This window comes from Propithecus coquereli, unplaced genomic scaffold (genome assembly GCF_000956105.1).
Source record: "Propithecus coquereli isolate 6110/MARCELLA unplaced genomic scaffold, Pcoq_1.0 Scaffold235, whole genome shotgun sequence".
Taxonomy (NCBI): domain Eukaryota; kingdom Metazoa; phylum Chordata; class Mammalia; order Primates; family Indriidae; genus Propithecus; species Propithecus coquereli.
This window is the reverse complement of record NW_012147897.1, coordinates 2292472-2306624: the sequence shown is the minus strand read 5'-3', so window position 1 is coordinate 2306624 and position 14153 is coordinate 2292472. Positions and strand designations below refer to the sequence as shown.

The 14153-nt window shown below is 42.5% G+C and overlaps 1 protein-coding gene across 1 annotated transcript in view; it reads left to right on the top strand.

The window, feature by feature from the left end:
* CLPB (ClpB homolog, mitochondrial AAA ATPase chaperonin) overlaps positions 1–14153 on the top strand; it is a 144062-nt gene that overhangs the window by 51762 nt on the left and 78147 nt on the right. Inside the window, exon 4 of the mRNA XM_012645724.1 lies at positions 3068–3171. Within this exon, the coding sequence (XP_012501178.1) occupies positions 3068–3171 (104 nt within the window). The remainder of the gene's footprint in view (positions 1–3067; positions 3172–14153) is intronic.

Sequence of the window (14153 nt, the reverse complement as noted above, 5' to 3'; positions counted from 1 at the left end):
TTATATGTGCACTTAAATGTTGATCAGCTAATACCAGTTTGCTGGGCTTTTCTTTGATGGGAGACTTTTTATTACTGGTTTAATCTCCTTATTCATTACTGGTCTGTTCAGACTTTTTATTTCTTCATGATTCAGTCTTGGTGGATTTTATGTGTCAGGAATTCATCAGTTTCTTGTAGGTTATCTAATTTGTTGGTGTATAATTATTCATAGTAGCCTCTTATGATCTTTTGCATTATATTTCTCTGTGTTTTCAGTTGTAGTATCTCCTCTTTTATTCTGATTTTATTTATTTGAGTCTTATTTTTTTGTTTTAGTTTAGCTAAAGATCTGTCAATTTTATTCTTCTTTTCAAAAAACCAACTCTATTTTGTTGACCTTCTCTTCTGTTTTGCTAGTCACTATTTTATTTATTTTTGCTCTGATCTTTATTATTTTCTTCCTTCTACCAACTTTGGGCTTAGTTTGTTCATCTCTTTCTAGTTCCTTGAGGTATAATGTTAGGTTGTTTGATATCTTTTTTCTTTTTTGATGAAGGCATTTATTGTTACAAATTTCCTTCGTAGAACTGCTTTTGCTGCATCCCATAAGTTTTGGTATATTGTGGATCCATTTTCATTTCTCTCAAGATATCTTTAAATTTCCCCTTTAACTTCTTCATTGACCCATTGGTTGTTCAAGAGCATGTTGTTTAATTTCCATGTACTTGTGAATTTTCCGAAATTCCTCTTGTTGATTTCTAGTTTTACCATTGTGGTCAGAAAAGATACTTGATATGATTTCAGTCTTTAAATTTGTTGAGACTTGTTTTATGGCATAACATATGATCTATCTTGGAAAATGTTCCATGTGTAGTTGAGAAGAATGTGTGTTCGACTGCTGTTGGATGGAATATTCTGTATATGTCTATTATGTCCATTTAGTCTAAAGTGTAGTTTAAGTCAGATTTTTCTTTATTGATTGGATCTGTATATGTCTATTATGTCCATTTAGTCTAAAGTGTAGTTTAAGTCAGATTTTTCTTTATTGATTGGATAAGGATTGAATCTGGATAATATGACTGTTGCTGAAAGTGGGGTATGGAAGTCCCTTACCATTACTGTATTACAATCTATCTCTCCATTCAGATCTTGTAATAATTGCTTTATATATTTAGGTGCTGTGATGTTAGGTGCATATGTATTTACAATTGTTATATTCTCTTGATCAATTGACCCCTTTATTATTTTTACTTTAAATTAAAAAAAATTTATTGTAATTTGCCTCCATTTCCTGGTTACCACAGGGGTGGACTGGAGCCTGTATCTGCAGGGGTCAGCCAGAAGCCTGAGCGTATAGGCTGACTTTGTGCTGGCATGGGCCTTTAGCCTGAATCTGCAGGGGCCATCCAGGTGCTAAAATTGGCCTGGAGCCTGAGTCCATAGGAACTGGTCTGGTGCTAGAGCAGACCTGGAGCCTCAGTTTGTGGAGGCTAGGCCTGGATCCTGGATCTACAGGGGCTGGCCTGGAACCTGGATATATAGGAATAGTCCTGGACCCTCAGTCCATGGGGGCCTGGCACTGGCATCTGTTGGGTCCATTGGAGCAGCCTGGACCTTGTGTCTACTGAAGTCTGTGGCCATGGGGCCAGCCCAGTGCTGGGTCTACTGGGATGACCTGGCTCCTGGGTCTGTTGGAGTGTGAGGCTGCAGGAACTGACCTGGGATTGGGCAGGCCTGGAGCCTATGTCTACAGGTACTAGTCTGGTGCCTGAGGCCAGGAGTACTGACCTGGTGCTGGGCAGGGCAGAAACTCTGTGTTTTGTGAATGGACTTGGCTCCAGGCTGGTCTGGAACTTGGGGGTGGGGGCACCTAAAAGCTAGGTCCACTGGTGCAAGCCTGATAACTAATGTTGTGGTGGCTGGCCTGGCTCTAGAGTGGGTCTGGATATTGAATCCGCAAGGCAGGTCTGGAGCCTGAATCTATGGGGGCTGGCTTGGTGCTAGGGTGGGCCTGTGATCACTGGGGCTGGCCTGGCATTGGGGCAGTCTGGAATCTGGGTCTGCTAAGGTCAGCCTGGCCATGGGATGGACCCAGAGACCAAGTATGGCAGGCAGACCTGGACCCTGGGACTGTGGAATCCAGCCTGGCACCAGGGCAAGCCTAGAGGCTCAGTCTAAGGGAGCCTGCCCAGCACTGAGTTTTACTGGGTCAGGCCTGGTTTTGGGTTCAGAGACAAAGTGCAGTGCTCACTTCTCTTTCCTTCCCCTGCACAGAGGGTATCTCTCTCCACACTGTACTGCCTGGAGTTGGGGAAGGGGTGACATGGGAAATGTAAAACTGTCTTTTCTGACTTCTTCAGTATGTCTTTTCTTTGTTTCTGTGCTATGCCCAGGTGCTATAATCTCTCACCTGGTTTACTTAGCTCTTGTAAAGGTATTTTTGCATGTGGCTAGTTGTTCAAATTGATATTTCTGAGGGGGAGCAAGTACTAGAAAGTTATATGCCATCGTCTTGATGATGTCCTACTGGAAAGCCTTTCTTTATTCTTTAACTTTAAATGAATTTATTCATGTTGTCATGTTGCTTTACTTGTTTTTTGTTTGTTTGTTTGTTTGTTTTTTCAAAATACTACGGAGTGGAAGGCCTTTTTTGATCCCCTCCCTTGTTTTCTTACTGCACATGGTGTATCTCCCATCATAACTTTACACATTTTGCTGTAACTTTATGCTTAACTGTCCTTCCCAGCAGACTGTCATGGTTCCATGAGGACACAGACCTCAGCACCTAGAACAGTGACTAGAACATGGTAGGCATTTGATAAGTAATTGTTGGATAAACAGTTTTTATTTATAGTTGTGGAAACTGGGCCTTAAAAGGGTGTTAAGTAACTTGTCTGAAGCCTCTCAGCTGATAAGTTTCAGAGCTTGCTTTCCTACCCTTGTCTTTTACTCCCAGAGTTCATGTTCTTTCTACTGTATCACTCAAATGAGCAGAGATCCAATCCCCAAACATGCTTTTGGATCTGAGTTTCTACCTCCTGGACCTTTCCTGCTTTTGACACTTCTGTCTTTCTGATTTCTTCCAGTGTGGTACAGGTCTTGCTTGCTGCTGGGGCTGACCCAAACCTTGGGGACGATTTCAGTAGTGTTTACAAGACTGCCAAGGAACAGGGAATCCACTCTTTGGAAGGTAAGCATGGGCGACCTTGCTGCTCTGGGAGCTCTCGTTCTGTGACTTCCACGTAACCTTGCTCTTTGCCAGCTCTACCAGCAACTCTGAGTGAGAGCCTGCCAGTTTCTTATCTCCAGTTATTCATGGGTAACCCAGAGCACTTGGAATACCTGCCCTTCACAGTAGCTCTGGCTATATAATTTTTGTCACTTCAGAAGTCTTGGGGAAAGAAATAGAGGCCTGATTTCATGACCTAATTGGAGGTGGGTGGGACATTTCAGCTGGTATTCTCCTGAAAGTACCTTGGCCTGTGGAGCTTCAGATGAGTGGACAAGGGAGCAGGTTTCAATAAAATAATTAAGGCAACTGCTTGGAATGTGGATTTGTTCCTGCAGACTTACCCTGCCCCTTCCCTGCCTCAGAACTAGAAAGCAATCTCACTGGTTTCTTGAGCCTCAGAAGTCCCTAAATATTACTCTGAATACTGGTTTTTCCCCCTCCTATATGTGAAATGCAATCCTGTCTCTGCGACTGGCCCCTCAACTTACAATATGATCCAGGACCAATAGTGGGCCTTCTCTGTGCCTTGATGTCTATGCTTGTAAAATGGAGTTGTCATCCATGCCTCCTCTGAGATTTTCTGTGGGTGGTGGTTTGAACATTAGAAGAAAGAAGCAGTGTGCATCTGTATCAGGGCTTGGTCATGTGTCTGTTGGAGGGTACCAGGGCAAGTCAGTCTGTGTTGCCTCTGGTGAATAGTTCTTTCAAAGTGGAGTTGGGAAGAAGGCAGGCTGCAGACCAGAAATGAGTATTTTACATTTGAGCTTTTGTTTCTCCAGACTGTCTCCACTTCCCTGCCCGTTGTCTTGGATCACTCATAGAGTTTGAGATTCCCCTGAGATTTCCAGCAACAGGGCAGCTGAGCAGTGGCTGCTTTAGGGTTGGCAGTGATGCCGGGACAGACAGCCTTGCTGACTGCCTGAGGATCAGAACATTGACCCTGGAGATTCAGCCAAGGGGAGCAATGCACACAACCCTCAGACCAGTCAGTGAGGCTGCCAGACTGACATGGTATGTCATAGCCCGGAGCAGAGGTGTTACTACTGCCCCAGGGAGAAGGTTTCTCAAATCAGTGGCGTTAGGGCATTACTGCCCAGTGAAGCGTGAAGTTGCCCTCCCCATCCCCCTCCGCCTCTCTAAACGTAGTCCTTCTTTAAGGCGCCATTTTTGAGGCTAGAGCTCCACAAAGGCTTCCCTGTCCTTGGCAATAATTGCAGCCTTCCCTCAGCTGCTTTTTTGAATGTTCTCTAACTCTTGGCCTCTTCTATGGTTATTTGAACTTTCGTCTGCCCATATGTCTTTTCTCTCCTTCTCAGCTGACAGTTCCATGTACAGGCCATGACCTATGCCTCCTTAGATTCCCCACTGACCCAGAGGAATTGTGTTCACTTTATGTTTCAAACAGAGGAGAATTTCATGAGTACCAAAATTGCCCTGTATTTGTGGCCTGATATGTGGGGACTCAGCTTATGAGATGTTCTTTCCTCACTCAAACACAGCATCTCCACCCTCAGCTCTGTCTTCATTTCAGGTATTCTCACCAAGAGGCAAGAGGAGCATTTGCTGAGAGGGCAGGGCCAGGTAGGTGGGAGGGGATTCTTTTGAGTGCCTTCTCATCTGCTCTCAGGATCCTAGCCGTGCTCAGTAAACATTTTTGATTTCACAGACTCTCAGAGCTAGAAAGCCATCTAGTTTAACTTCTGCTGTCACACTGGTCTCCACCACATATATCACCACATGCATTCAAATTTTATAACTTTGTGTTCTAATGGTTCCCTCCAGGTCGATACTCATATTCAACATTCTAGATCAGTGTTCAGCACACCTTCTGGAAAGAGCCAGATAATGAACATTTTAAACTTTGTGGGCTGGCTGGTCTTGGTTGTGACTACTTAGCTTGGCCATTGTAGTACAGAAGCAGCCATAGACAAGGCACAAACAAATGGGCATGCATGTATTGCAGTAACACTTTATTTATTAAAATACACAGCAGGCTGGATTTGGCTCATAGGCTGTAGTTTGCCAATCCTGTTCTACATAATTTCTTTTCTCTTTTTCTTTATTTTTTTTGGTGGTTAACCTCTGAATTGTTTTTAACTCTTATGCCAGCAGCCAGCTACTACATTCTAGGTAGGTAGATAAATAGAAAGACAGACAACAAAGACAGATAACAAAAATATTGGAAGAAGCTATCATGTCCCTCATGAAATAAAGATAAAAATATTAACTATCTCTTCTTGTTGTGTATGATCTATAAATTTAGTAAATAGGCTTTCTGTGGATTCACTTATTTATTCAAAAGTATGTATTGATCACATTTCTATGTAACAGGTAGTGTTCTAGGCACTGGTGAGTTAGGTAAGATTCCCTGCCATCATGTACTTTCTTTGATTCAAAGGTTTATAAGCACTCTATTAAGAGTCCTAGAGCACATAATCAGGACAATTTTGATGCATTATTCACTATTCACAACTGTAATTCCACAAAATTTCATTCTTTTTTTATCCTCCATTTCTCCATTTCATCCACAAAATTTTAAGAGGTTTTCTTAGATTCCTTCTAAAATAAAAATGTGTTTAGCATTTGTCTTATTTTCTTGCTCAATAACCCTTTCCAAAAAGGAAATTAGGTTATTCTGGCACGTTGATGTCTTGGTCTTAGAGAACCAATACCAGTACCCAGAAATTACCTAAGTGTTTAAGAACTGTCACAAAAAATAACATTCTAGAATTTTGTCAGGAATCATTGATAAAGTCACTCTCTGTAGCTGCAAGATCTACCTATCTCCACTTTTTTTTTTTTTTTTTTTAAATTCTAGACTACCTTTGTCTGCCATAGTTTTCTGACAGCTCATCTTATTTCTGGATTTATTGGTTTGCATGTGCTCTGTTCTCTGATGTTGTGTGCTCTGCTTTCCGACTCTGGGACCTGGATAGTGACAGTACTTTAGAATGGTCTCAGGGCTTTTCTCCCTCCTTACCAATCTAAACTAAGCCTTTAGCTTCTTCTTAATCATGTTTTCCTTTCCTTTTTCCATTTAAGGATACTTCATTTTTTTATTCATTCAACCAATATTTATTGACTGCCAATTGTATGCAAGGCACCGTACCCAGCTCTGGCTCATTCTCATTGATGAAGCAGACAGAAACAAAAGAATCCTGTGGTTCTCTTTTGTTTGGATTGGATTGCCTTTTTCATGGGAGGTGACCTAACTTGTGGGGATATGTGAGGAAAGTAGAGTAGAATAAAAGGTTAACACCCTTGCCCTGAGTGTGTCTAGGCAAATTCACAGGAAAGTCACAAGCTCAGGAAAGTTGGACCGTCCTTCACTGTTGGAGTCTAGAGTCAGTGCCAAAGTCCATCAAGTCCACTAAATTTCTAATAGATATTTCTGTGGGCCTTGGCCTGCACTTAGTACTGAAGGAAGGTGGTGAGTTGTAGTTTGTGACCTTGGCAAGATCTCCTAACCTCCAGTAATTCCTCCCTTTGTTTACCTTACCAGTATTGTTGTAAGGATCAAGAGATAAAATATGTGATGTGTGAATTGTAAAGTGCTCCACAGTTATAATTGCTTATTAGTTTCACTTATTTGTGATTCAGCTTGTATTCAGCTTGTCAGGCACTCTGCCAGATACTGGGATTATATAAGTGAATATACATGGTCTAGCCCCTCAACAGTGCTCCCAGTCAGTTACAAAGACTGGCCTATGAAGAAGGAATCACAGTACAGAGTGATAAATGCAGAGGTAGTGTACAAAGTATGTTGGCAACACTGATAAAGGTAGTTATGAGGTCTGCTTGAGAGGAGAGCAGGCTGGTATCTGGGAAGTGTCACAGGGTAAGTGAGTTTGAATTGGGTCTTAAAGATGAGTTGGAGGTTGCCAGGCAGGCTAAGAGGGATGGGCTTTCCAGGCAGAGGGAACAACACATGCAGAGACGCAGGTTGGGGGTTGAGGGGTGATGACAGTTGGAATCATCTGCCACAGTGTTGAGGAAAACAAGACATAAGGCCAGAGGGGAAGAAGGTTATGTGTGGGAAGGGCCTTGTTCTATGGAGTTTTCTGGAGGTCATACTGTATTCTGAAGACCATTAAAGGATTTTAAGCAGGGGAATGTTAAATTCACATTTGCATTTTAAATGGACATTTTGACAGGGTGGAAGAGGAATCAAAGGGGAGAAATTAATAATGGTTCTTGATCTTTTGTGGACAATGGACCCCTTTGGGGATCTGATGAGAAGCTACCGTCCTTTCCCCCAGAATGTACTTTGTATTTCCAGGGATTCTTAAAGGTGATCTTTAGGAATGGAGAAAATAGATATTAGGAAAATATTAGGAGGAGGTTGAGTACTCAGTGGATTGTGAGAATTGATGCAAAAGGAGGCGCCTATGGTGATACCTTAGTTTGTGATTTGGGTCAACGGTTGGTTGCATGGGTCTGGAGCTCAAAGAAGTAGTCTGACAGGAAATAGGAATTTAGGAGTCACCAGCATTTGCTTGAGAGTCAAAACAATGGATGTGACTGAAATTGTCCAAGGGGAGGATTTATAGTGAGGAGGGGGAAGGACAAGTCCCTTACTCAGGGAGACCAGCATTTAAGGTGTGAGCAGGAAAGAGGATCCAGGCAAGGAAACTAAAAGGTATCAGAGATACTTTCTATCTGTTCTGTCTGCTCAGAACAGACACAGCCTAGGGAGGAAAGAAACTTCTTTGCCCTCCTTGCTGAAACTTTGTCATCAGTTACCCCATTCCTAGTGAAACCCTTTTCCTGTTTTACATATGAGCATTGCTTCTTGGCAGGAAGCCTGCTCACCTGGGTACATTACAGTATCTTCCACTCTTTCAAGGTGGGTGTTTCTGGGTAGATGGCAGTCTTGCTGGTGCAGGTGACTCAAGGATGGTTGGTATGAAATTCTTGTTGGACTGATTGTTCTTTCCATTCTCTCCAGCCCTTAGAGTGGCATCTTCAGAAGCACTGTGGTATCCTGGAGAAAGGTTGGGCTTAAGTGCCAGCCATCTGAATGGTTCCTCTAAGCTCTGTCACTTACTAGATGTGTGATCTTGAGCAAGTGACTTAAAGTCCCTGAATTTCAATTTTCCCATTGATAACATAGGGATAACAATACCTATCTTATAGGGTTATTAGGATTAGAGATAATCACATATATGTAAAGCACAGTGACATTTAATGAAGAATTCCTCTATGGAGGTGGGTTTTGGCTCAGTGTAAAGTAGAAAGTCTGCCTAGGAGGTACTGAGCAACTCAACATTCAAGGGGAACTAACAAGCTGGATGTCTGCCTATCAGGGATTCTGTAAAGGGGATTCTTGCCTGGGTCATTGGATTATCTGGCCTCCCAGGTCCCTGTCAGCCATGTGACTTCTAAGGTTCTAGAAGCTCTAGGCTCACCATCAGAGCAATTAATGTTCTTAGAAGTAGGATTTGAGTTGGGCTTTGGAAGGTGAAGAGGAGGGGAAGAAAGGAAAAATAATTCTAAGCAGGGGACACAGCCTGAGCAGAGGCACACAGATGGGGCAAATTTGGAGGGGAGCATGGGGTCATAGCTGTTCCTCTGCCAACTCACTCCCTACCTTGACCACATTCCATTCAGTGCCTTGAGCCCCACCCATGCCCACTCCAGGAGAGTTCCACTTGTGGCTGGCTGATGGGTGGTGGACCCTGATCCTCAAGTGGAGGAGGCAATAAATTAGAGGTAACAGTAAACAAGTCACCCAGCCGCTGGCTGCTTGTAACTGTTATAAACATGGGTGTCTGGGGCTGTCAGAAAGGCAAGTGAGCACTCTGAGTGCCTTTCATATGTACAATTAAAACAATAAAACACGGCAGAAACATGGCCAGAGCAGGCCATAAATCAGCTTCTCTTCTCAGCTCCAAGTGGCAGCTGAATAAAGATGAGTTGTGCAGAAGCTGGATTGACATAGGGCCCTTCTGGGGTTAGAGGGCCTGGCTTACCAAGCTAGACCTGCCAGGGCCAACCCCACCAGCCTGAATGCCCCCTTCCCACAGCTCCAGGGGCTGCAGGTCCCAGCCTGCTCCAGCTGACCTCCCCATCTCTGTGCCTTCAGATGGGGGACAGGACGGTGCAAGCTGGCTCATCACAAACCAGTGGACAAGTGCCCTGGAGTTCAGGAGATGGCTAGGACTCCCCGCTGGCGGTAATGGAACTGCTGTCTATGATATTTCTCCCCTTCCCCAGGATATGCTAACTATCTCATATACTCAGTACAGGTTAACCACCCAGCACCCACTGTGTGCCCAGTCCTACCCCGGCATAGCAGAAAGACTGTGTGTCCTTGGAGAGCATAAATTCGGATACGAACAATAAGGCTCCCAAAGAAATAAGAATCTCCTGGAGAGCTAGTTAAAACACAGATTCCTGGGCCCCACCTTCAGAGATTCTGATTGAGTAGATGTGGAATGGGACCAGAGATACTACATTTCTAATAGGCTTCCACCAGGCTCCCCGCTCTTGGAGTAGCATGATCTAGACTATAGGTGTCAGTTGAGGTCTTGTGCTTGAACTGCATACAAAACTCATCTGGGCCTTCACTTCCCTAGAGGAGACCTTATTTTGCCACTTTCAGTTTTACCCCTCGAGAGGCTATGTGCTTAAGCCATAGTATTATGGGTGTGCAGAACACTTAATAGCTGTGACACCTGGAGCAATTTTCTGCACCTTACTTATAAATAAAGGTTATTGGGAGAGTTAGAGGTAGTATGTTTATCCCAACCTAAAACTTAAAACGTAGAAGGAATTCCATTACTGTAAACTTCTGTTTCTACATCTTCGTCCTCAACATATTCTTATGGAACTTCATTCAGAGTCTTTGACATAGCCTTCCAGATGCTTTTCTGTGGTAGCAAACTGTTATCCTCAAAGAGCTAGATATTATTTAGAGTTCAAGGAATGGCTTAGCCATCACCTAACTGTGTGGCCTTGGGCAATTCTTTTCTCTCTCTGAGCTTGATTTTCTCATCTGTAGAGAATAATATTTCCTATACGATATTCTTGTTATGAGGCTCAAATTGAAGTACTTATGAAAGCTCTTGAGGAAATACAGGGCATCGTGCAAATGTAAGGTGCTAGCAAGAACAGTAATTAGTAATAATAAAGATTGAAGACATTACCAAGGCATTATTTGTCAAGGGTCCAGTTGGAGGTACAGATAACAAGGACTGTCAGAGCTCAGAGAAGAGAATCTCTGGCTGAAGCAGTCAAGGAAATAAAATGGTATTTGAGCCTCAAAATATAGTAATGTTTTAGATAGCTATATGGAGGGCTGGTAGGTCAGTGCAGTTGGATGTGAGTAGAGAGGGACTATGCTATGTCCAAAACATTCAGAGGTGGGAAACAGCAAATTTTAGAACCTGTTAGGGTAAAGCATCCATGTAGCAGTAGATTCATTTAGAAAGTGGTGAGCAGTAAAGATGCAGTATTAATAAACAAGGGCCAGATCAAGACACTTGGACTTTATCCTTTAGACAGGAAGGAGCCTTGAAGGTCTAGAGGAGAGGACACTGCAGGAACTGATTCATTGCAGCATGGAAAAACAGGGGGAGGTGTTAATGAGAAGACAATGATGATGATAGCTGCAGCAATAGCAGGTAACATTTATTGATACTTACTGTGTATTCACAGTAACCCTATGATATAGGCACTAAAGGAAACTGAGGCACAGCGATGAAGCCAGATGCCAGCGGAACTGTCTCTTGCTCTTGTGTAGAACCCAGTGACTATATCAGCTTGTGTGTGTCCCACACCTAGTCAGCTTAGAACCTCTGGCTTGTCCAAAGGCTTGGGAATCTGCCAGGCCAAAAGCTGTTTAGGCAAGTTATTATTTCTAATAATGTCCCTGCTTCTTTTTCATCCTTCTCCAGGCTCACTCAGAGCCTTGTCACACTCCAGGGCAGTAGTTCTACATGTCATTTCTCAGCAGTGCTGGCCACTATAGAGTCTCCAGGATGGACAAGAACACTGTCACTTCATCAAGCATTTTGGCCAACTGCAAGATTAAATGTATCAACCAGTTAGGTTAATTGTTTCCACCCTTTTAGCCCTCCAAATATTTGTGTGTGTGTGTGTGTGTGTGTGTGTGTGTATGTATATATATCTCCTCGGAGAGGGAGATAGACTAGTTGACATGTTTTATTAAAAAGAATAAATTTGATGCATTTATAAAAATAAGAAAAAATGGGATGGGGTGGCAAAGAACTAGTCTTGTGATTTTTAACTGATTTACATATTTTGTGTATAAATATTTTTTCATCAAAAGTTCTAAATCAGGGATGGGTCCCACACACTACACAAAATATATTAGAGACATTTATATGGATAGCAGGAAGGGAGACAGAGGGCTGAAATTTTCCAGGCACCCAGTGATTGATGGGGGCTGAGGCTCCCCCTGACGCTTTATTGAGTTTCCGATGATTATCTCTCGCTGAGACATTTTTTACAGATGACGGTCGAGCTGTCACAATGGACCATGGGGGAAAAAAACCCAACAATAATAACACTTTAATCTTTTTACTGCACTGCTCCCTAGTATCTCAGATTCATCTTCCCTGACGCACGCAGTTCATTATTCTGCCCCTCCTTGGATGGGAAATAAAGGAAAATAAATATATATGTAGACACACTTACCCACATACATACACACACACACAGAGTATATAAAAGAAACCACCTCAGAACCAGAGAGGGTCAGAATTTATTGGTTTTTTTGCAAGTGTTGAGCTTTATTAGTAGAAATGCTGGGTTGGCTTGGAATTGGCTATTAATTACAGCATTTTGTATTTGTTTTTTATTGCGAGTTTTTAACATCTTGAAGAAAAGGCAGAGGAGAGGCAAGCAGGTGTAGAAATGGGGAACGCAGAGGAACCAAGTTTGACCAACCAAGTATCATAGCTGACCAAGAAAGAGGCAAAGAAGGCACCTCCTTCTTCTTGCTGCCAGCCCTGCCCCAGAGAATCCCTAGAGCTGAGAGAATACTGCTTTGGTTAGGACAGGAGGCAGAGAGGAGTAGGATGCAGGGGAGCTCAGGATAATTATAGGACAAATCAAAGGTAATCTTGATAGTTGTGAGCAGGTCACTGCTCTGTTAGGAGAGGCGGGAAGTAGAGGAGGTTCAAACAGAGTTATGATGGGTCTACAGATCACAGAGTAACAGATTTGTAAGAGTTGCCCTACCTTTTGAATTTGGTGATTTGAAGGTTCTGTGGTAAAAGGAGGGGTCCTGGGCCAGAGAGGATGATGCCACACTGTCTGTCTCAGGTCACAGGTAGAGTCAACAACCTGTCTTCTTCAAATTCTTTGCCAGCCTTCCTGGTCTCCCCCTTCCCTTTCAAGGAGGTGAGAGAAGGTGCACTATGGGAAGGCTGCCCTTGATGTGCCCCCAGTAGAGTGAGTGCTGATCCAGTCTTCTTTTTAATTCTCAGCCACCATGCTACATACACTAGGATGGGGTGGTAATGAGGTAAGCAGGGTCCTGTTCCTAAGGAGAAAGCTTCCAATCCACAGGCAGAAAGCATGGTATCTGTGAGAACCATTTTCAAGCAGGGGCTTGTCTTCTAGCCATAGGCCAGCCTAGGTGACCATGAGTACCTTCTCTGTATAAAGGATAAAGAGATCTAGAAGAAACGATGTCTGTCCTTCAATAACCTATTTCCTGTTTGGGGAGAGAAGCTTAACATAAGAATTCTAGAAGAAAATGTTGGAAAAACTCTTAGAGACATCAGCCTAGGCAAAGAATTTATGAAGACGACCCCAAAAATAATCACAGCAACAACAAAAATAAATAAATGGGACCTGATCAAATTAAAAAGTTTCTGCACAGCCAAGGAAACTATCATCAGAGCAAACAACCTACAGAATGGGAGAAAATATTCACATGCTCCACATCTATTCACTTTATATCAAGAATCTGCCATGTTCAAGAATATACACATGAAACAATCTGAGAACACACAAGGGGAAAAGGAAAATCAACTAATATGATATAAACTAGACATTACTAGAACACATAGAGGAAAGGGAGATCAGTGAAAATCAGGCTGCTTGAGTTGAAAAGTGTGGATAAAATGTAGAGAAATAAAGGAAGGCATAATGAAGCCGTCTAATCCCATGGAGAAAAAGAATATGCACCTTGAAGTTGAACTATCCAGCTTGGTCATTGACTACCACTGTGACTTTAACCAAGTTACAAAACTCCTCAAAGGCTCAGTTTCTTCATTTATTAAACAGGAATAATAATATAACAGCCTACTATAGTTCTTGTGAGGAGAATAGTTGTAAAGTTGCTGGTACAGAATGTGGGCACATAGTAAATGTTCAATAAATTGAAGCCATTATTTTCTTTCTGCTGTAAGAGTTATATATTTAGTTATCTGAGTATTGGAGGAAGACTTTTAGTCTTGGCATATTAACAGTCAAGACTCACCTGTGACCCTCCACTGAGTATGAAATGGTCCCCTTGCAATGAGCCTGATGTATTCTGCGGTGTTAATGTTCGAGGTGATTCTGGCCAGAGTTGGGATGGCATCAGGAAGAGGAAAGGGCACAATAATAAATTTATTATCATTTATTGAGTCCTTACTGCATGCCAGGCAATATGCTCAGCTCCTTACATATATTTTTGAACATAACAAGCTTGATTGAGATTTAATTCACATACTATACAATTTACCATTTAGAGTGTATCATTCAGTAGTTTATAGTGTATTCACAAGAGTTGTGCAATCATCACTGTGATCAATTTTAGAACATTTTTATCACCCCGTAAAGATACCTCATATTCATTATCGGTCATTCTGCATTTCCCGTCAACTACCCCAGCCCCTGACAACCAGTAATCTATTTTCTGTCTCCACAGATTTGCTTAATCTGGACATTAAATATAAATATAAATGGAATCATAGAACGTG